The sequence below is a fragment of the Haemorhous mexicanus genome, chromosome Z (assembly GCF_027477595.1).
Source record: "Haemorhous mexicanus isolate bHaeMex1 chromosome Z, bHaeMex1.pri, whole genome shotgun sequence".
NCBI lineage: Eukaryota > Metazoa > Chordata > Aves > Passeriformes > Fringillidae > Haemorhous > Haemorhous mexicanus.
Window position 1 is genome coordinate 61,157,351 of NC_082381.1, and position 22,848 is coordinate 61,180,198.

General features: G+C 39.5%; 1 protein-coding gene across 1 annotated transcript; it reads right to left on the reverse strand.

Moving 5' to 3' along the window:
* Positions 1-2,309: 2,309 nt before the first annotated feature.
* Positions 2,310-19,643, reverse strand: LOC132322367 (monocarboxylate transporter 13-like). Its single transcript, XM_059836755.1, has 5 exons — positions 19,565-19,643; positions 10,086-10,386; positions 6,332-6,475; positions 4,378-5,184; positions 2,310-2,536 (listed from the first exon to the last, which is right to left on the reverse strand). Exons 2-5 carry the CDS (start codon positions 10,285-10,287, stop codon positions 2,310-2,312), a joined length of 1,380 nt encoding a protein of 459 aa, XP_059692738.1. The 5' UTR covers positions 10,288-10,386; positions 19,565-19,643.
* Positions 19,644-22,848: the final 3,205 nt, after the last annotated feature.

Consider the following 22,848-nt stretch of genomic DNA (forward strand, 5'->3'; position numbering starts at 1 on the left):
GAGCTCTGACAGAGCCAGTTCTGAGCTCAGACTGGGCTAGTCAGGACTTCAGCCATGAAAGCCCCAAGGATGTCATCAGCCCAACCACGCTGGACATGTCTGTACTCCTGGGCTATCCTCATAGCTTCAGCCTGAGCTCTCTGTGTTTCAGCTCTGTTGCTGCCTCACCATCATATCATGCACTGCTGTGAACAGCCCACCTGCATCTCCTCTATTCCTTCTGTTGGTGCTGGGGAGGCTGTTTGGTGCCCCCAAAGCTGCTGTTCCCCCTGGCTGAACCAGCCCTGGTTCCACAGCCTCTCAGAGATCCTCTGCTGAACTCCGTCATCTTTGTCAACTTCTTTGCTTTGCTTTGCTGCTCAAAAATGTATGCACAACCGTGGAGCAGAGGGGAACAATCACCTCCCTTGACCTACTTGTTGTGCCCCTGTTCTTCCAGCACAGTATACCACTAAATGCCTTCTTTGCTGCCCATGTCAAAATAAATTGGTGACAGGGCTTGTAAATAAATTACAGAATTTTAACACAATGCCAGAGGTGGAAACCCCATTCTTTCCACTTCCAGCAATACACTTCCATTTTATAAAATGAAGAGTTAAGTAGTGGAATACTGCAGAAGACTGAAGAATAATACTCCTATAAAAATATAAATTTTTCAATTGATAAGTTTAAAAAGGATTTTGTCAAGTGTGTCAGAGCCTTACTACAAGACTTGGCACACTCAGGTGCTTTCCTTCCAATATGTGTTCTTCAATCAAGCCCCCACAGGTAGTTGATTTATTAATGGTTCAGCTGATTCCCTGTAAGTTTAATTAAATTTTTGAAATGCTTGTTCTTATGAGACAAGAAGTAATTATTTCAGATGAGAGATTTAAGTAAACTCAGCTTCACAGAGGAAATGTTTCAATTGTGAAAATTTCTGAAGTTTTAAAGTAGGGCAGATATGATATCCATTTAAAGTGCTATATATTTTTCTTTTCAGTGTTTCTTTCTAAATGTCAGCCTTTTCACCCTTAAATTCTGTCTTCCCCCGATAGAGTAATATTACAAAAAAAAAAAACCCAGTTGTTTGGATACAGACTCTATTTTATTCTTATAAATAGAGTATTTAGTCAAAGTATTTGCTTTAGGAAAATTGGAATGTGGGACTGAAGGGGACTTCAGGAAGTCATCTAGCCATCCTACTACTCTGAAACACATATATTTAGATCCTTGATTGTGTGTTACTTATTCTCTGGTATCTCTGTATTTTTGTATTCTGCATGTATAGCCTGCATTGTATCTTAACAGGCTACAATGAAGCTTTTTCCCTGTTACATAACTGCCTTTCTGGGAATGATAAAAATTACCACTTGTCTTAACAAGCAAAGGAATTAATCATGTTTTCTTCATCTCAGACTATTCTGGACTTGAGAGCTGTTCTCATGCCCTGTAAAAATTTTTGTCTTCTAAACCAGGCAAACTTTATTTCTTATACTTTTCCCTTAATTTCTTAATTCTCTCATTTATGTTCTCCTTAATTATTTGTAACTCATGTACTTCTTCCAGTTAAAGCCCTGCAAGCATTGTTATCTCTTCTGTATTGCCATTGTTATCTCCTCTATATTACCATAACGCAGAATGACATTTGCTATTTTTAATACAGGGTTGCATTTGGGATTCTTATTCAGTTTGAAGTCCCCTGTAGCCTTAGGTCTTCCTCTACTACTCTTCATTCCTTCTCCATGTTGTGTGGGTGTATTTTGCTTTTTACTTCTGATATCTAGGACTGCATTTCTCTCTACTGTATTCTATTCCTCATATAACTTTTATCAGGCTTGTTTATTTATTTATCTTATTCCAGCACTGCTCTGCAAACCCTTCAGCTCAAAACTGTATTAATTTACTTGTGCTTTCAGATCCAACTTGTTTACTGAAAATACTGGGTACCACTTCCCCAAGTAAGCATTTATGAGCTGATGCCTCTTCCTTTTATTTAGCGATAGCTACAGTCTGCAGTTTGGGGTAGAGTTTCTATCTGCTGCACACATGCTTCATGGCAATTTAATTTAGACTATGGTTTGCCTATTTCATTTAGCATAGCCATCTGGCACTCTACTGAAGACTTGCATAGTCAAAATGCAATTTCAATATCAAAACAATATAGTAATGGTACTGCTCTAGTTTGCATGTAAATTAATTACTTCCCTCCTTTGTTTCAAACAGTTGTACCCAAACTTCTGTTCTTTTGTAAATCCTGATAGTAGTGAGTTTGGCAAAAATAAAACACTTCCATGTGTCCTTGAGATGCTGTCAGAGGTCTCATGTAGTCACACCACTACATTGTGCTCTCCATACCTTCTGGTTTGATGTTTCAGGATATGGAGGGACGGGTAGGGTAGCATTGACTTTTCTGGTCTAGTTCTAATCTTGCTTCCTCTTATTTTTCTCTGTTGGAGTCGATCTAAAATAATTAAAAATCCAGCTGATAGGACAAGAATGGCTCCTGCCATGTAGAAGCCTGCTCTGTAATCTCCAGCCATGTCCACAATCAGACCTGGAGAGAAACAAATGACAGGAATATGATTGACAGAGAACAGGCTAATGTGAATTAGCTCAGCAGTGTTAATATATCCTCTTACAAAGGCACTGTGCTGGCTGCATACTTGTCTGGCAGATTTCTACACCATGAGCACATGGAACATCACACCAGTACAGCATTTTTCATTTTTGTGTTTTGAAACACAATACATGTCTCATTGTTTTTCATATGTGAATTGCTAGTGAAACAATATATTACACAGTTTGAAGCACTTTCCAGCCTCAAGTGTGGCAGACAGTGCAAGTACTGGCAGAAAAAAAGACAGACTGTGCAGCTATGTATGTGAGCAGCTCCATGTTCTGTGGTGTAGCTGTCACCAGTTGCTGTAATTTGGACCATAACTACAGCAGGAGGGAGTTTAAAGAAGGAAAGGAGATTCATCTGCTGGAGACAAAATTGGAGAATTTGTCTGGCATGTTATGGGTTTCCAGTTCATCATTTTACAAAGAGTCACAGATGTTAACAAAAAGACCTTGGTTTTCAGGGACGTTGCAGCCAACCAAAATATGTGATGCCATTGTGTATTATAATGAAAAATCTCTACAGCACAGTAGTAGCACTGCAGCAGTGTGTCAGCTGCCTTGTGGGTATGATGGCACATTCCTTTGTGGGCTGATGAAGGTGGCTTGTTTGTGGGAAGTTTGTCCATGTTTAGGGTACTCCATAGCCCACATTCTAAACTAAGGTCAGCCCTATATAGGCACAAGAACCATGAACTCAGATTTTAGATTTTACACTCAAAAGAGGAGTGGAGATCTTGAGAGGCACTTAGGATTCCCTGCTCTTCCATATCTTCTTTGTAGTTCACTAAATATACAAAAAGGGGCCACACTGATTCCCAGATAATCGGTACTAGTGACCAGCCGCTATAAACAGTATTTTATTCAGATCTTTCCGACACATTTTTGATACTGTTCTGTTTCAAACCCTCTACAAATCTTCTTGGTTCCTATATTTCAAAAGTGAATTAAAATGTTCCAGTATTCATTCTGACTCATTTGCAAACCATTAGCAATGTCATTATCACAAAATGTCACTTGTAGTGTGTGAACAATGGTCTTTGGATGAGGACTCAGATCTGCATTGTAAAAGTCACACAGGTCAATTTTATTTTTTTTTGCCATATCACTTTTTAAAGCCTCTACAGCTTGCAGTTCATTTGTCTTGCATTTTTCCGAGATGACCAAATCTTGTTGCCAGCCCATAAATCCATGTGCTGTCTCATTGTCTGCTCTCTCTTCCCACTGTTCTTATGTGCTGCCTTCCCTGTTTATTATACTAGTTGGCTCAAATGCTGTCTAAAACCAGCAGGCATTTCTCTGAATATTTCCTTGAGGTTTGCATAGCCTAATGTTTCAAGCTGTTCAATTTGAACTTCTGTAGAAACCCTCCCAACAATACCAACATTTGTGCAACATCACTAGTCTCAAATTTCAGTTTCTTCTCTGAAAGTGTGTGTCTGCTCCCTGTTCCAAAGGCACACTTTCATAGCTAGATAGTTGGAGGCCATCAAGTAGCATTACATGGGATTCAGGAAGCAGGACCACCATGTGAACCCTGCCTTTCATCCCTCCTTTCTTGTGGTAAAGGTATCTCCAAAATCACACAGAAGAGAGGGAGCAATGTATTTTGGAGAGGATTTAAACTGACAATTTTTTTTAATGTACTTCTTGGCTCAGATACTCCTGAACTAAAAAAGGGGGAAAGTTGAGTGCAGATCCAGATCTTTTCAGTTCAGATTACCATTCCCCTTTCCTCTTTTAAACTGTATTTGGCAGTGAGTTGTCTTAACTTACCCGCAAGAGGAGGCCCCACAAAACCTCCAGTGCTTCGAATAAGCATGAAAAGTCCTAGGGCACTGTCAAATTCTGGCATGCCAACAACATCTGCTAGCACTGTAATGTGAATGGCGACTGTTGTACCAAAGAAGAATCCATAGAAGCCAGTGAATATTGCCAAGGAAAGGTAATTGTTAGCCAGTGGCAAGAGCATCAGGGAAGTACTGATCAATGTAATTGCCATTGCCAGCAAATGAATGGTTTTGGTAACATGGAGGTTGGCATACCAGCCACACAGCAATCTGCCTCCAAAGTCCACCATAGCCAAAATGGATAGGAGGGATGCAGTCCATGATTCATCTATTCCCAGGCTGTAGCTCAGTGGAACTAAAAATAATGGAGGAACAAAAAAACTCATGGCAGCTAATATACCAAAAATGGCATAAAGTACAAATTCTGGTCGCCTCACAAGCATCCAGTTGAAGGTTTTGTGCGTGATGGGAGACTGATCTTCTTTGTCTGTCCTGGATGCACCGTTGCCAGGTGGTACTTCAGTTTCACCATGGCTGGCCTCAAGGAAGCAGCTGCTTGCCAGGGGACGCATCAGTACTCCACAGACACAAATATTGAGTTGGATGCCCCCTATGATCAAGAGGGCACCTTTCCATCCATATTGACTAATCAACCACTGGAAAAATGGCCCAAACATGAATGCAAAGGCACATTCTCCAGCACTGGCAATAGCATTGGCCAAAGGCCTTTTCTTAGAAAAATAGCGGCTAACAATGCTAATGGCTGGTGTCCACGAAAAAGAAATGCCAAGACCTGAAAAACACCAATAGAAGTAGCACTGGTTAGACACTATTGAGGTATTTGGTGAAGGTGGAAATTGAAGCAGTCAGTGCTCCTATGTTTGCAAAGTTAAAAAGTGTTAGAAGGAAAACATTTTTGCCTCGAAGAAGCATGAGCTTAACTGGTGTAGGTGTAAGGGTATATTTGTTATACATTATATTCTGTATGTTGTATATATTCAAGTGAAAAAGCAGAGCATGAAGTATATACATTATTACATTCTCACCTAAAAAAAAAAAAGAAGTTGGTTTCACAGCTTTGCCAGCGCATGAGAAATCACATGGTCATGGGGTTGAAGCTAGGCAGATCCCAGTCCATGCTGTCTGTGTTAAGACTGGTACTAGGTCAGACCAGCTGGTTAAGCTGAGCTGCGTTCAGGGTAGACATGAGGTGGGACATGAAGGAAGCTGGTGTATATTGCCTCTATTTGCTCTTCATTTTCTTGCTCAACTGCTTTGAGCAAACTTAAAACCTGCTCTAACTTAAGAGTTATTTTGATGGCTCCCAACACTCTTTGGCACCCCAGGTCTGCCAAAGGGTTCAAATTCCAGACATTTTCTCAGGCATCCAGTGCAGAATTCAGAATGGTTTATTTTATTCCCTGCTAGCTTTGCTTCCTGTTCCAGGAAAATCTGCTAGCTGTTGGAGACAATTTTCTGGCCTGGCTTTGCCTGAAGTAAAGGACAGGATTGGAACAAAATGAAAGCCTGGGACTCTGTTCAAAACATAAGATAAGCTGATTGAAGGTATAGAATTTGGGATCTCCCTGTCTTTTTGCTTCAGTACCCTTTATGAAGTTTTTTTAAACCTTCACAAAGCTCTTATGAATGCTTTGTTTTTCATTCTCTTTGAATGAAAAACAAAACGTTTAATTTTCTGCTTGCATATAGTTTGCAAGTGTAAATTACTGGCATCTAAATTTTTGTCTTCTTTGTTGTTGCAGGTTTCCTGTGTAAATTCTTATTTCCAGAGTGGAACAGGAGGAAAGTCACTTTTAAAGAGCTCTGCTTGTTCTGGCTGCTCATAAAGTCAAAACAGATACCAGATTTTAAAACTCCTACCACTAGCACCCTCAAATAAGTTGCTGGTGGAAGAAAGCCATAAAGCCATAAATTCATACCCTGTAGGAAGCCAGTTGTTGCATACATCCACACCATGTTGAGTCCAAAAAATCCCAATGCCATTCCTGAAAAGGCCAGAAGTCCTCCAGTGATCACAACTGTCCGATGGGTATATTGTACACACAGTGAACTGGCAACAGGGGCTAGATCAGCAGAAAAATCGGAGAAGGAAAAATACATTAAGAACATTCATCTCATCAATATGGCCAAATAAATAAAAATTTTGATGAGGACTACCCTTATAATGCTTGACACAAACAGCCTTAATTCTGCTGGATGGGGTAGGAGGTCAATCAAAGTTTCAAAATTGTATCCTTGCTGATAGAGAAATTACTGTTCCTGAGGCAGAAATTTGAAAATATATTCAACATATGTGGACTCTTTTAAAGGGAAAGAGCATTTTAGTGCCTTCCTCGTAGTAGGACAGTTCTACTGATTTTCATGTAAGGATGAAACAAGACAGAACCTCTAAAGCATGGACTGCTTTAGCAGAAAGTGAAACTTCAGCCACAGAATCTATAGGTTCATCTATAAAAATCGTACTATTGAGAAAGTGTTACTGATATGTCTGGCATGAAAACTTTCTGGAGAAAACTAACTTTTGTTTTCTAGAATTTTGCAAAAATCAACCCTTAATGGAATTTTAGAAGTTTATAAAGGACCAAAAATTAGGGTTTATTTTATAGTAATACTTTTTACAGAAAATTGGCAGTTCATTTCTTAAATATTTAGTGGTAGGTACAGTTTCTCACAACAGAGTGCAGGGGCTCTTCAACACAAGGGTAAAGGTGCAGATGGTACAGTTATGATGGTGCAGCAGCTGCTTTGGTCTCTAGTCACTTTCTGGAAACACCTGAAATGTCAGGGATATTTTTGCTTAATTAAGGACAATTTTACTGCCTGACTGTTTTTTCCGTCAGCATCACAGGAGTAGAGGTCAAGGCCGTAGGATTCCTTTAAATGGCCATGGCCACTAGGGGGTTCCCAAGTACCACCTGGCATGAACCTGCTCCCCACAGTCTGTTAAATGTCCTGGGAACTGGAGTTCATGCATAAAACAGAATTCAGTTGAGGGGGACCACGCTTCTAAATTAAAATGAGTAGGAAGACAATTAGTAAGAGAGAGCAGCCAGCAAGGAAGGTTTCATAGTAGTTTGTAGGGGCAGGTTGTTGTACATTAACTGGTGCTAATCAGAATTAAGAGAATTTGGTAGCTAAGATGAGTACATTTGTTGCAAAATCTGCAGCATGTACATTGTCTGACAGCAGAAAGACCTGGCAGGAGTTATACAAACCTCAAATGTCTCATCAGCTTTTACAGCAAAAATCTGATAATTTTATAAGCATGTTAAAATGATACTGAAATTCAGTCGTTATCTTAAGATGTAGTTGATGAGACATGACAAAGTACATACAGTTGGTGAATCACAAAATATGATGAAAAAAATAAGAGAAAATTAGACACAGGATAACATCCATGAAAGTTCTTGAAGACAAGAAAAAGATCTGCAGCTCAGCAGAAATATTACCAAATTTCAATTCTTAAACAGCAAATAAGAAGAATAAACAGTCAGAAATTAAACATCGAGTAGCAAGAGAAAGAAAGAAGCTAGCTGCAGAACTGGAAATGGTAAAACAGCTTGACTCCAGAGTCTGAAAGGACAAGGGCAACACACAGAAAATGCACAATGGAAAGGGATGACAACAAGGGTACAGAGAGAAAGGTGTTGGGAGATGTACATCAGTACCAAGAGAAGGCTGGTGAAGGTGATGGGGAGAATCCTTGCCATGGTAAAGTTAATAGCCCGTTGTAAGTGCAAACCTCAGGAGTGGAAGCACATCCTCTCCTTTGACACAAGAAACAAGACTTGCTGTTGAAAGGATCCAAATAGGAAAAAATAATAATTCAGTAATTATCCTTCTACTGAGCCAAGTGACACTTAAGGTTTCCCAGAGATAGACATTAAGAAAGACTAAGCCAGGCCAGGAAATGTGCTCAGAGAACTGGAGGCTCAGGTGATCTTCATCAGGAAGTCTTGTGGTCTCTATAAATGAAGAAAAGGCAGAAAAAGATGAGAACAATTATGTATTGACCTGAGACATTTATAAACTATTATACAGAGGGGATTTGGAATGTTTGACCAGCAACCTTTTTTCACTGAAAGAGGATTATTTTCAATGGATTTCAAAGGATGTAAAACAACTTCTGCTGAAAATTATAGCTGCCTTCCTTGAAGTAGGCTGGCCTCCCATGTGGCTGGGCAAAAATTTTTTTTCTGGTTTATACTTGATATTATTGTGTCATGTGCTCTATTCCTTCATACATTCCTATACAATGTAAATATATGCTAAAACAAAACAAAATCTAACTAAAACAGGACTATTAAGTTTTTCCCTCCTATGCTGGCTTTTTCTTCTCATGAAGTTCAAATGCCTGAATGACACAATAGTATCACAATATGTCAGTGATATATCTATTTTGTTAACCAAATTGATGGATTACCATTTATTAATTTCTGTGGTCTGTGAAGCAGGTTTTTCAATTTTTTTTTTTCAGTTAATTGTATCTGTCACTGCAAAGCAGGCATCAAGGATGCAGTTTATGGAACTGATAATAACTTTTCAACTCGTGACTTATTTTATCTTTTTACTTCGACTTTGGGTTACTCTTTTTTTTCCTTCTGAATACATTTTTCAAAGAAATATCAATTGCTCTTGAGGTTTGGAAGTACTGCAGTTCCAAGCAATAATACTGGTAGGTGTGGACTGAGTAGGATGCATGTAATTATACAGTGTCTATGCAAAGAAGTGTCTTCAGAAACAAAATTATGATAGCACTTATTATGTAAGTATATTTACCTATAGCAACCATATATCTCTATGAGAATATGCAGAGCAGACTGCACAAATTCTGTACAGTTCATGCCTGCACATGTTTGGAATCCTCACATCATGTGAAGGATCATGCAGTTTAGAGGGCACTAAGAACTCTCTAAACAACCAAGCTGAGTCAAATGCAGTATGTTTCTAATTTTCCCCTCCTTCATTTGGTGTGATGTGGTATTTGACCTCACTGCCTTTGACTGTGATATTTCACTCTATCTCCCCCTACTCTCTGCTTGCATGGCCATGTCTTTATTGAGTTCTCTCTGCATGAATATTTTTTTTTTCTTTTTAACCCTGTGAGTCTTCTGGGAGATCAATGGCTTGGAAGTATCGTAAGAGGGGTGAAGAAGACATAGAATTGGTAATTACATGCAGAGAAAGGGGATCTTGGTGACGATAAAAAGAAGTGAGAAAAAGTGGGACTGAGAATAATTTTGGTAGCAGATGGCTTACCTGATGGATAGGGTCACAATCCTTGTATTTTGAAGTACTTTGAAAAAGTGACAGTAACACTGAGATCAGTGAACTTGGACAAACTGTTTTAAGAGCTTGATTCAACAAGCTCTGTGGCTATTATCCCTAATGAGTTTAACTCAAAGCCTGTAGCAAAACTTAATACTGAGTTTAGGAACATGATGTTTTTTCAAGCAATCAGATTCCTGTGTCTATAGAGTTTTGTTATTAACCTAGTCCATATATGAGGCATTAAATGCCAATTTTCTGAAATTTTTCTGTATTTTCTGTAGAGACAAGAGAAGGAAGTCTAGACCTTATATGTTTCTGGGATTGGGTTTTTTAAGGAAGACTTCCAAACTTTCTCAGATAGTTAATATTAAAATAAAATGCTAGAGGAGTACTACTACTTACCTCCTAAATGAAAGACAGCAATGGTTACTGATGTGATCCAAGAAGTGGTGCTTGCACGTTCATCAAAGTGCTGCTGGATTTCAACAAAGAACAGACCAAAAGTCTTGAGGACAGCAACAGTGAGGCCCATCACCATGAAGGCTGACACTACCACAACCCATCCATAGCCACCGTCTGGTGGATTGCTGTCTTTAGTCTGCATCTTTTCTAATTCTTAGATCTTCTCTGGTTTTTGGGTTGTTTTTCTTTTTTTTTTTTTTTCTTGGAGTGGTAGTGATGGTGATGAGGTTTTTTAACAGATCTGCAAATTGGTAGAAGGCCCATTGTAAACGAAATTAATTAAAATATTCTAGGAATGGCTTACACAAGTAATCATCAAGTTAAAATACAACATTTATTACAGTGGTTTGACTGAAAATATTACCTGGATAACAGAGGCCTCAAGAGACAGAAGACTGAATAAAGAAATGTTAAAAAAATTCAAGTACAGAGTTAAGAAAGCAAAAGAAATATGCAGATGTGAACAAAGGAGAGAAGACAATGGGAAAATATTCAGACATGAAGATTTTCAAAGATAGAAGAATTTTAGGGTCCTCAGCATTTTAGCATTTATAAATATTAATAATTCCTGCAACACCAAGCATTTTTGCCAAAATGGTGCACATCCATCCTTGCAAAGATATATTCTTAAGCAGGAACATCTTATAAAGCACAAAACTGAAAAAGCATATTTCCCCTTAAAAGTTTTATGATAAACATGCAGCAATCATGCAGTGCATGGAGGACATGGGATCTGGCTGGAGGGAAAAAAACATTCATACATTCTTCCAGTTTCTTCATGGACACTAAATTCTGAGCAGAGATATTGTACAAGATACAGAAGACCAAAAAAGACCTATCTCTGGAGGAGAATGGGAAACTTGAGAGAGATGAAGACGTACTATACTTAAAATTATCTACCCTGTGTGCACCTGGAAAAAATGAGCTGCATGAGGGAATTCATACCACTTGAAATTATCCAGTACAAAGAAGCAGTCACTAGTCCTGTGATTTGCTCCCTTGACGTGCATGATCTCAGGAGGATCTGAATCACTGCAGCAGTGTGGGGAAAAGAAGCCATGAGAGCCTTGTAGGAATGAGAAACAAAATCATTCAGCTGCCCCATATCTGGACTGACATGGCCTGACATGGCACTGGACTCATTTGCACATCTTAAAAAATGTTAAAACAGCCACAAGAGAGGGAGGGACTGCCTTGTGTTGAGGTCTGTATGAAAGAATCAGGTTTTCATTCCCACAGTTTCTGGGGTGATCTTAAGCAAGTTGTCAGATCTTGCTGCACCTGTTTTCTCAGTTGTCAAAGATTTCAAAATTCTTTCAAAGATCATAAATTTTGAAAAGTTGGAAGCATTAATACTTGTATTAGTGCTCAGTTTGCTATAAGAAAATACAGAAATTACATCAAGCTGTAGCTGTAGCATTCTGACAATGCTGAGTTCAAATAGCATGGTGATAATTTTGTTTGAGGCTTGGAAGAACATAAAAAGGATGCAACTCTCAAGCTAAATGAGCCTGCCTAGGGAGAGTGATACTGATATTTCTGCATTCTGCATAGACATGCCTGGGCAAGGGATTATAATTTGGGCCACAAGACAGATAGAAGAAATCCTGTTGCTTACCAGGCAACACCCAGACTAAAACAGGCATGATAAAATCTGCATGACACCATCCAGCACCCTTCACTTTCATTAGGCAAACTCTGTCCCAGGAGGAGAATAAATTGGGCCTTACTGCTCTCAAAACTTAAATGAACAGCATGTTTCCCTAGGACAAATACATCTTTTATGTCACAGCTCAGAATTCATTCTTCAGTTCCTTTTAATGATCACAGTGTTACATGTAACTCCAAAATGAAATTACTGTTTCAGTTGTATTATTAATTAATTAGGTAGTTATTTTCCAGCAGCCCTATGGATTTGAAAGCAGTGCAGCTACATACTATAGGGAATTGTTGGAATGCCTGAACAGGGTAGAAGAAAACATAGATATTACAATACGAGAACATGCTTCTGACACTACACTTTGCTTTCTTCCTCCTTCACTTGCAAGAGAAAGTTCATTATAACATTATGTAATTGCAAACACCCTAAGATGAAAAAACCTACATAGGATCTCCTTTTGCTCTTAACTATTGAGTAATGGTAAACAGTAAGATATTAATATCCTCACTTACCCATTTTGTCCCTTGAGCTAACCTTCTAAATAAAAAGGAGTACCTGTAGGGTACTGCTCCTTTTGTTTTGCCTGGTCCCTCAAAAATGTAAAGCTGTGCCTGGAAGCATAAGCATTCTGTCTAGCATCCCACTGCCTCCTACCTCCAAAATTTCTCATGGCAGCTGGAACAATGTCCTGTGAGACATGGACTTAAATCAGAAAAGCCTGTGCTTGGTGTGTGCATCAGCAAGAGCAGACAGCTCTGTTAGTAGTATTATTATGCTCATGGCAAATTTTGCCAGCAAGAACATGCAGACAAGAGTGCAACCTTTATCTTTGCACCTGGATAGCTACAAAGACACTTTCTAAGGCACCGGGGCTGTTCCTCTATTCATGCTCTACAAGTTCTCCAAGCTATGTCTGCTTTGATTCATGCCAATGATTCAAAAAGCTTATCAGACAATAATAAAAATAAATTATAAAATGCTTATCTCATTGCTTGCATTTTAGGGTGCCACATAAATTTGTGAAGACGGATACTTGTTCTACTTTGTTATCTTTTGCTCCATGTTCTAATTCATTTTTTACAAAAGAGCAAATGAGTTGAACACATTTGCTGCACCTTGCAAAACAACAAGGTGGTGGAATCAAGAAAAAACTGTTATTAGTATGAATCCTAAACTTCTTGTTTTCATGCAGCTCATACTTAACACTCCTCAAAAAAGTGCATTCACTCTTGCTGAATGGAGGTTGTGTGGGATCCTTGTGGACTGGTGATACTTTACAGATATGGGTTCCCCAAGAAGACAAAAAAGGGCAAGTATTAAGTTTTTCCACACTTAGATAAAGAAATGTGACTTGGTAATGGGTTTTTGGTTTGGATTTCCACTACAAATATTGTACTATTACCTTATATTTGGACTTACCAAAAAAATAAGGGAAAAGGAAGAAAAACATACCTAACATACATAGACACAAAAGTACTTTTACCAAAGGTTGATACCTCGAAACAGGAACTATGTAAAACTAAGTACAAAATATAGCTTTAATAAATTAACAATAGATTAAATAATATAGTCTTGATTTATTGGTTGTATTAGAAGAAAGATGGAAAGAAACAAAGAAATCAATTGTAATTTATGCTGAAATTTCCTCCACACATGTGACTTGGTTCACAGTCAAGGAACAGGCTATGTTTGTCACATTCAGATACCTTATGACTTTCATCTAACACTCAGACTGGCTCTGCTGATGCTCACCTGTCACTAGAGCTTCAACTACAATAGAGTCGTACTAGTTACTGCTCCTCAGACACAAATTCAGGAGGAACTCGTCAATAAATTTTCCTTTCTAACTTCACAACATCATTTTAGGAGTCAGTCTAATGAGTATGATCTATAGCAGTTTATTGACAAAGCATATTAGGATGGAAAAGAGGGGCTGAATGCTATGAGCAACCAGTTAGAAGTAACAAAAATCAAGAGTAGCATCAAGAAATTACCTTATTCAGATAGCCAAGGCTTCTATGGGATATGAAGCTCTTCCTTCACCTTCCAGTTTGTGTAAGTTCTTGAGTTGTGCTGCAAACCACCAGGTCATCTTTCTCATCTGAACTACCATCTGGCTAGCTGAACAAACCAATTTGTCTCCTTCAGGATGTGTAAGCATCGGATTTTATAAGAATCCCCTCCTCCCCTCCTCAAAAGTCATTTGACTCCACCTATACTCAGAAATACAAAGTTCTGTCCTGACTAGAGATCAGAGAAACAAAATCAGGAATGGGTGGAGGAAACTTGCAAGAGGAATGCAGATTTTGTTAGTTATCTGCACTATACTTACACTAGCCTTGGACTGCTGTCCATGTTTTCTACTGAACTCAACTATTGGACCAACCAGAAAGTTCAGATGTGTCAGCTGACTTCAGACTCCCCTGTGTTCTGGGGCATTTACTGCAAATGTTCATTCAAATTTGAAATTCATTTGTGGCTTCCCTATGCTTGTGCTGTTGGGCAGATGGTGGCTACAGTGAGCATCACATAGCCTGCAGCAACTACAGAAGTTACAGGAAGCTTGAATGTGCTCTCCTGAGCATGATATGTGCATATTTGAACCTTTTACCACACCAGAACAGTCCTTTACTTGTGTGATTTAAGAGCCCACAGTTAAATACTGCTGGTCCTTGTAAAACTTTTCTCTCCCAGCTCTCACTGCTGGCTTATTGGAACTTTTTCCCTTTCCTACCAATTTACCCTGCACTAAGGTTGTGGTGGCTACACTGCAATTGTAATTGGTGGGGGGGGGGGCAGGATGGACTGTTGCAGTAGCTTGTTGCATTTCATAGTATTTTTATTTACATGTTTGTATACTTCATGACTCGATTAGTAATCTGTGTAGTTTGTGTGCAATAAGGGAAGTATAAATATGTAGTTGACCTGCATAACTAAGAAACAGATATATTTCATTTTTTTGGCATATTTGAATGTGAAGCCAGTAAGTTTGCAACGTGACATTCTAATTTTCTTTTGCTGGGAAAATTCTCTAGAGTATGTTTTAGGGCTGGAGAAGACAAAATCACAGCAAAGGAAAATTATGGGGTAGTTTTTGAAGTGGAATTAGTGTGCAGTCTTGATAGAAAAGTTGCTGCGACTCCTACTTCACCATCTCACTACCATGTGAGTTTTCATGCAGTGAACTAGACTGGTGAACTGACCCTGCTGGTCACTACACTGGGGCAGTTTCCCAATTTGGCAAAACTAATTGTGTGCCTTTACAATGCAGAAGGCAGGAAAAAAGTAGCCAGGAATGAAACTTGACAGATAAGACTGCTTAATCCAGGAGGAGAAATTCACATGGTGGTTGTATACAGTCAGTGTATTCACATGCCCTGTGAGCCCACCACATTCTGACCTGTGATGTTGCTGGGCACAGGGGTGTGCCAACTGAGTGGCCTGCAGTTCCACTGGTGTTCCTTATTGCTTCACTAAAAACAGTAGCTATGCTTCCCCTTTGCCAGTCATTGACAGCTCCACCAGCTTCACTGCCACAGCTTACTTCTCAAATGTGACATTGTGGCTCAGCCACTTCCTCTGCCCATTCCCTCAGAACCCACTGCTCACCCACTGAGCCTCCTGGTGTTTCTGCCTCTGCCTGACTTCCTCATTGTCAGGATGCTTGGAATAGGTGGCCCTTGAATATTATATTACAGTCATGGGAATTCAAGTCTATAGACAAAATAATGAAGTCTGGAATATTTCACTGGTCAGTCCATCAGATTGTTTTTAACATTATATTCACTGATATTACTGGGGATCATGTGCAAAGGAATATTGTCATGGCCTGTCATGACTCTCTCTTAAAACCAGAATAGTCTTAGTGGGACTACACTGAATGTTCATTTTCTACAGTCCTTCCTACTAAATACATTTAGTTGTTACTCATACTATTTAGTTTGGGTTATCCAGAACTACCATTATGCATTAATACCATAGTATATTTTGCTCATCTGATCAGGCTAAAATATTTTCACAATTTTCTGTCAACAAACAGAAGAAATTTTATGCTATACCTGTGTACAATACTTCTCCTTAGTCATCTATGGGTTTTCTCCACCTGTAAAATTTACAAATAAAATTTTAGTATCTCTTATTTCTACTTAAAAAATAAGAAAAAATTGTAGACTGCACTTCTATTAAACTGCTTACATTATTTCTTGTTCAACATTTAAGCATCTTGGAAAACTCTTACGAGAACTTTTATGTTTCCATTCATATACTGGAGGAAAACAAGTGTATTCCAGGTGGCAAGAAGAGTCACTACTCCCCAGATCTAGTTTGTCAGCTCAGCTTTCACTAGTTCCAAGGGTTAGTTTCCACTTTAAGTGCTTGAGTAAGCACAAAATACATTCACAGGTAGATTGCTCCATGAAATATTTGGTGTAGAGTGAAATGAGAATCTCCCTGGAACATATGTATTTCAATAACAGTGATTCATGATTATGAAGAGATTATGCTTAAATGCTGTCCTGTCAAGTCATAAAGAATATATTTAACCATTCAGGAGTTAGTGTGTCTTGGCTCTTATTACTAGGCTCATAGAATGAAATCTGCAATGGTTGAAACAGAGACTCAATACATATATATTTCTAAAACGCCTTTTTCTCAGTATTCTCAAAACTGAAAGCAGTGATTTTGTTCTCTGCTGCTGTAAATGATTTCAGCTCCACTGATTTCAAAATTACTTCACTCCTTTCACCACCATAGAATTTCTTCATTGATTTCTCAATGGGAACAAAGCTGTCTTTGAAGAAGACACAACATACCTACCTATTGCCTCTTTATTGTTATTATTGCAGTATACATAAAATATGGGAAACTAGTCTCTGAAATTAAATTCTTATTTAAATAAACTGCACAAATGCAGAAAGCCAGCCTGGCATAAATACACACAGATCCTGGCAAAGTCTCCTCATAGTCAGCTGTGGTCAGATGGAAAGCAGAGAGCTTATTGAAACCATGCCTCCTGCATTCATCAGTCTTTCGTGGTGATCATGCTAGTCCCTCTGCTTGGAATTACCTGCTCTTACCACATACACCTTTTTTTTTTTTTTATTTTTTTGACCAAAGCGTTCTGACAGCATTGATAAACAGATAGTAAGCCAAGATAAAACACTCCCAGGTCATATGATCCATCAGCTAAGAGAATAATGATTGAACTGACTGAATCAATTATTTGATTTGTGGTTTTAAGTGATTACTAATATAATACAGGTAGCCTGAACATAAATATTCTGAGGACTGTGTGCAGGAGAGATAGCATGTGAAAACATTAGAAAAATTTTATGTAAGAAATAAACAGGCTGACATCACTGCCAAAATAGCTGACATGGGATGATAAATGAACCTGGGTAACATATGTGGATGAGTACAGAGGTACTTAAGGTTTTGAAGGAAAAAATTTAATCTTGATGTGATTAGAGAAGAAGAACCAGGGTGGTGATTTGGTTGCATAAAGTTAGGATGACATAGGAGGTGTGTTTTGTGGAGACAGGATAGCTGGCAGTGATAGCTGGCCGATGTCAGAGGGGCTAAAGAGCAGAAAGAGGTAGCAAATAAGCAAGTGAGTGATTAGGGTTTGTCAGAAGCTGTCAGACTGTAAAAAGTGAGCTATTTAACAAATAAAAGAAGAGTAAGTGGCTTGGTTTTGGACTGGGTTCTGATTATCTGATTACCAGTTTAACAAATCCTTATTAGTTTAAGATTGACTAAAGCTTTATAGGCTGGGAGCAAATGAAGAAAAAGCCTTCTGTCCTGAAATTACAATCAGGTGTGCTGATTGCTCCCTTCCCCAGGGAAACATCAATCCCTGGCCTCCCTTTATAACAAAGGAAATGCTCAGTTTGCATGGAATGGGGGGCAGAGTATCTACAGGGAAGAGGGTGACATGGAGCCTGACTGGCTGCAAGTGGATGGTATATTTATCTGAACAAAAGTTGTTTGTTTTGGTTTTCAACAAGCAATAATCAGTTAATTTTCTCCATGTAATTCTTGGTTGTCATTACAGCTTCCATTACAAAATTATAGGGTAAGAGGAGGATGGGACACAGGAAATTACTACTGCTAAACAGGGAAGAGGGAAATGCACTGCTTAAGCTTACCAAATAAAAATGGTCAAGTACAGTGCTGATGCAATCAAGAGTCTCTCTGTGCCCTATCAATCTAGCACCATCTGTGGGTGGCTTTTCCCACTTCCTGTTCTGAAAAGAGTGACCAAGTTTTAATCATTCTGCTTTAATTATAGCATGAAGGTAGAAATGACCAATTCTTCAGCATGTCTGGAGTGTCGATAAGGCATTTTCTGTCTTCATATCTTAGGAGAGAGATGGATGTGTTTGGTTAAATTAGCCCTAAATGTTCCCCCGTTGATGTCTGGGAAAGAGTTTTGCAAGAATTCAGCTGGGAGCACGGACATTAAGTGATATAAGCTCATTAGACTTCCTGTCCTATTTTCTCAAACTAGCCTGTGACACACTGTGCTATCCATGGCTAGGTCCTGTATTATGGAGTTATGATAAAGTGAGGAAATAAAGTCCAAGAAGAAGAAGTGCCAGTTTCCTTGACAGCATGAAGTGTGCCTGTATTAAAAGAGTTTTCAGAATCGACAACAGCTTGTATTGAACTGAATAAAAGGCTACAGAAGGCTGCCCTGTACATCCAAAAGGATGGATTCTTGCAATTTCAATATTCTTGAAAATATTCTTCCTAGTTTAATTTTTAAGACTAGGATGGCAACAGATAATGAAGAAGAATGTGTTTTGACTCAGAGCAATACTGAACACTTACAAAATTTGCAAAGCAAACATTTGCAGTACAAAGAATATGAACCAGGTCACAATTACAGGATGGCAACTGGACTGTTGGCAGTAGTGACCAAAAAATCCACCTTGAAGACAGGGCAGAAAATGGATTTAATATGAGCTTCTAGTTATAGCACTGTAGTTAGAGGAGTGAGGTAACTGCTGGCTATGTGGTTGAAGAGATGAAAGATCTGTGCCTGAGGGAGGAGAAGAGATCTAGCTCTATTGCAGCAGCAAGGCTCAGTGATCCAACACCACCTTCTCTGCAGGGAAGCAAGATTTTTCCAAGCCCGCATCTGTCACTAAGGAAAGGCTGACACAATAGGCCCTGGAAACTCAGAATGTAAAATCTGATTCTTCTTCCTCACAGAGTTTCTTGCTGAGTCCGAATTTCATTGAAAGCTGATCTGTCAGAGAAACTGTGGGACACTGAGTGGATGGCTGGAACATGCTGCAGTGACAGAACACGATTCCCAAGACAGCTGGACAGAACTGTCGCTTCAAAGCTGTGGCAACATGCTTATGTTAAAGCAAATAAACATCTCTGTCTCCCTGCAGAGTAGCAATGATCTTACCTTTGTATGTGTCATTGGTGTAGGTGCTGCAATGCTACTTCTTTTAGTTTAGAAGTGCAGGTAAGTTACTAGAAAACTTGAAATCAGAATGGTTAGCAGGAGCATGAAAGGGCTGGAAAATCACCAGTTTAGAAAACATAAGCTTGAAGATGAATGTAAGAGGGGTCTTGATCATGATGTATTAATACCTACAGTAGACTAGACAACATGTAACAATGGGATTTTCAATTTATTGGTCAATGACATAAGAAGATTCGATGGATAGAAAATGGAAGATAAGAAATTAATATAACAGTAAGTCACATTTGAATAAGAAAGGTGACAATGGGAATAACTTACCTGTTATTTCATCACTGCTTATTTTTAGTCAAAACTGAATGTTCTTCAGAAGATAGTGTTCTAGTTCCCTCGCCTTAAGTAGCTGATGGTGGCCTTAGCGTATAAAACATATTCATATCTGTACTTTTCTGTAAAGTAAGAATGCTAACTTGCTATGAATTAACTTACTTTTGCTACTAAACTAGAAAATAAATCCAACCCAAGTCCTTATCGATAAGGAATTGTCTTTTTACTCTTTCTGCTTAAAACAAGGTTACACGTATAATTAATGCTCGGTGAACCTGTTTTTTTCCTCTTTTGTGAGCTGACAAAATGAGCCAGCTTGGATTGCAGGATACTAGGTTAAACACCAGCATTCTTGACATAAAGTCAAACTGAATTTATGCTGAATAATTTGATTGGAAATCAGATCCAATTATCTTAAATTGGTCATTCCAGACTAATAGAGCAATAAAGGGCACTGTGTTTGTTGATGTATTTGACCCTGATATTACAATCATGTCAAAACATGTAAGCAGTATAATTCCAGCCTAATTCATACCCCGCAGTGCCCTCGCAAATGCTGTGCTCAGAACGGAAGATGAAAGGGCTGTTGCTCTTTCAAACATATCAAGTCTTTCTGATCTAAAGCAGAAAATTACTTCTGAATTTTGAATTGACAGAATTTTTGAAGTTGTTTTGATCTGTAAGAATATGACTGTCGTCAAAATTAGTATGGTCAAGACTTTTTCTAACAGGTGGTGGTTTAATGTTCAAATATTGCCCAAAAAAATAAAAGGAGAATAATAAGGAAAACAATGAAATTTTTCAACAGTTCCAATCCTCATGTATGCCTAGAGCCAAAAGAAAGAGCTAAGCATCAACAAATGATGTGTAGCTCCTACTTCTCAAACTGTGCATAATGCTTCAGATCAACAATGTAGGCATAGTAAAATTGATGCAAAACAAAATATGTTGCTGGAGAGCTACTGACCCTGCATAAAGCTGCTTAGGTAAATCTTTCAGGAGTGGGGCCCCCCAGTATTTTAACACTGATGATATTATCCATTAAATCAAAATAAGAGATGAAAGTCTGTATTTGATTCCTTGATTGTCTTCTCTATATAACTTCAAGACCTACACAAGAATTTCAAAGGAGAAATAGAGACCTACACTCAATAGCAGGCCCGTCTTTCTTTAAAACAATATTTTCTTAAGTATATTCATAGTACTAACTTTTCATACGGCTTATTAATATGACATTATCAAAGGGCAGTTTCCATTCCATGACATATTGGGAGGTGACATTTAATTTTTGTTTTGTTTTGTTATTTGTGTTGCAAGCCTTTCACTGGACTAATTCTGCACTGGTATTTTTATGAAAAAAATATATTGGAATTTTTCATAGTAGCTTCTAATGTAACATCTACTTTTGAGAACCTAACTTGTAGGTATGTTTGTCTGCTTGTGAAGAGAGAGGTAACATGGGTTACCTCTGAGAGGTAAGTGAGACAGAAGCAGAAAGGAAGAAACATGGAACAAAACAAAGTAAACCAAGACTCTCAGCCTAGAACTATGTTACTGGGTCATAGCATAATCAGGAGTTGTAAATCATAAACTGTCATCAATAATCTTGTCTGTACTGAGGATGCAGTGAAGCAAATCAGAAAACTCGCTAAGCCTGAGCATGGAAATTTCCAAAACAACCTGTGCAGAGAGCATAGTCATCACCTTTAAGTCCACCACTTTTTTCAGACTTTTTAATTCCAGAGAGTATTGCAAATCCTATTAGTTTCTACCCTGCCCAACAAGGGCAGGGTAGAAAGGAGCAGTGTTCAGTATTTAACTGCACCACTGGATTTATTGAAAGTGCCATTTCTCTAGATCATTACATATTTTGTTTCCAGATTACATCACAAAGTAGAAAAAAGTAAGTATCTTTTGAGATATCTTTAAAAATGGTGAAGAATACTGGAAAGCAGTATGATAAACATAGGGAAAATGACCACAAACAGGTCTGTGCCATCATTTGAAGACAGTGTGAGAGCAGGCAGAAGTGTTCTCTCCCAAAAAGAACCAAGTGGAGTGCTGCATGAGTCCTTGTCATTGCTTGGGTCCCATCCTCGCAGGTGCTCTCCTTGGCATGAGTTCACTAGAAGCCACTATTCACTAGTGGCTGGTACTATTGCTCTGCACCCAGCCTACCTGACCTCCAGCATGGACACTGCTACAGCTATGAAATGCCAAACATATAATGTAGTGGAGGGGGGAACCCTGCAAGAGCCACCAGTGCTGTTACTTTATGTTTTTTAGGGTTAGGGTTAGAGTTAGGGTTAGGGTTGTGGCACTTGGCTGATCCCCTCTGTGGCACCACTGTTACTTCTGTGAACTTTCCTTTCCGCTTTAACAAAAACAAACCAACAAGCCAAAGAAAACAACTAAAAGAAGCAGGAAACCAGGGCAAGCCTTGCAAACTTTTGCGAGCAAGGTGATGCAGCACATGGTGCATGGGGCAGTCTTTGGTCAGGGGCAGGGTCAGGTGGACACTCACCCTGGAGCTGTGGTGGACAGAGGGCTCAGGGCTTCACCACTGCCAGCCCACCACCTTCCACGGCAACCACTGCTGAGGGCCTCCCAGCCTCAGCGTGCAGCCAAGCAGGCCCAGCTGCACTGGCTGTGCCCAGCTATGGGCCCCTTGAGGACAAGAGAGACATGGAGCTCCTGGAGCCGGTCTGACAGAGAGCAGCAAAGATAAGCAAAGAATTGGAGTATCTCTTTTATGAGGAAAGGCTGGGAGAGCTGGGCTTGTTCAGCCTCAAGAAAATATGACTGAGAGGTGGCCTATCAGTGTCTGTAAGCCTCTGAAGGGAGGGTGCCAAGAGGAAGGACTAGGCTCTTCTCAGCGGCTCTGAGCAACAGGACATGAGGGCAGAAGACAAGAGGACAACGGGCAGAAAATGATGCACAGGAGGTTCCACCGGAGCATGAGGAAGAAACCTTATTCCTTACAGTGCAGGTGACTGAGCACTGGAACATATTGCCCAGAGAAGCTGTGGAGTTTCCCGCATTGGGGATATTCAGGAGCAGTATGGACAAATCCTGCGCCATGTGCTCTGGGATGACCCTACTGGAGCACGGAGGCTGGACAAGGTGACTCTCTTTTGCCCTCTAACCCAACCGACCCCGCGGCTGTGCGAGAGCAGCAGAGCCAGCGCCAGCGCCGGGCCCTGCGCCGGGCCACGTGAGCGGCGGGCGGGGCCGGGCCGCGCTCTGACCCTCGCCCGTGCCCGTACGGCGGCTGCGCG

Bases quoted from the DNA above. Each gene is read 5' to 3' on its own strand.
- LOC132322367 (XM_059836755.1), bottom strand. From the start codon at position 10,287: ATGCAGACTAAAGACAGCAATCCACCAGACGGTGGCTATGGATGGGTT. The intron at 6,476-10,085 runs GTAAGTAGTAGT...CTGCTGATCTAG, and splicing joins TGCTGTCTTTCATTTAGGAG to CCCCTGTTGCCAGTTCACTG. The intron at 5,185-6,331 runs GTATGAATTTAT...GGTGTTTTTCAG, and splicing joins AACAACTGGCTTCCTACAGG to GTCTTGGCATTTCTTTTTCG.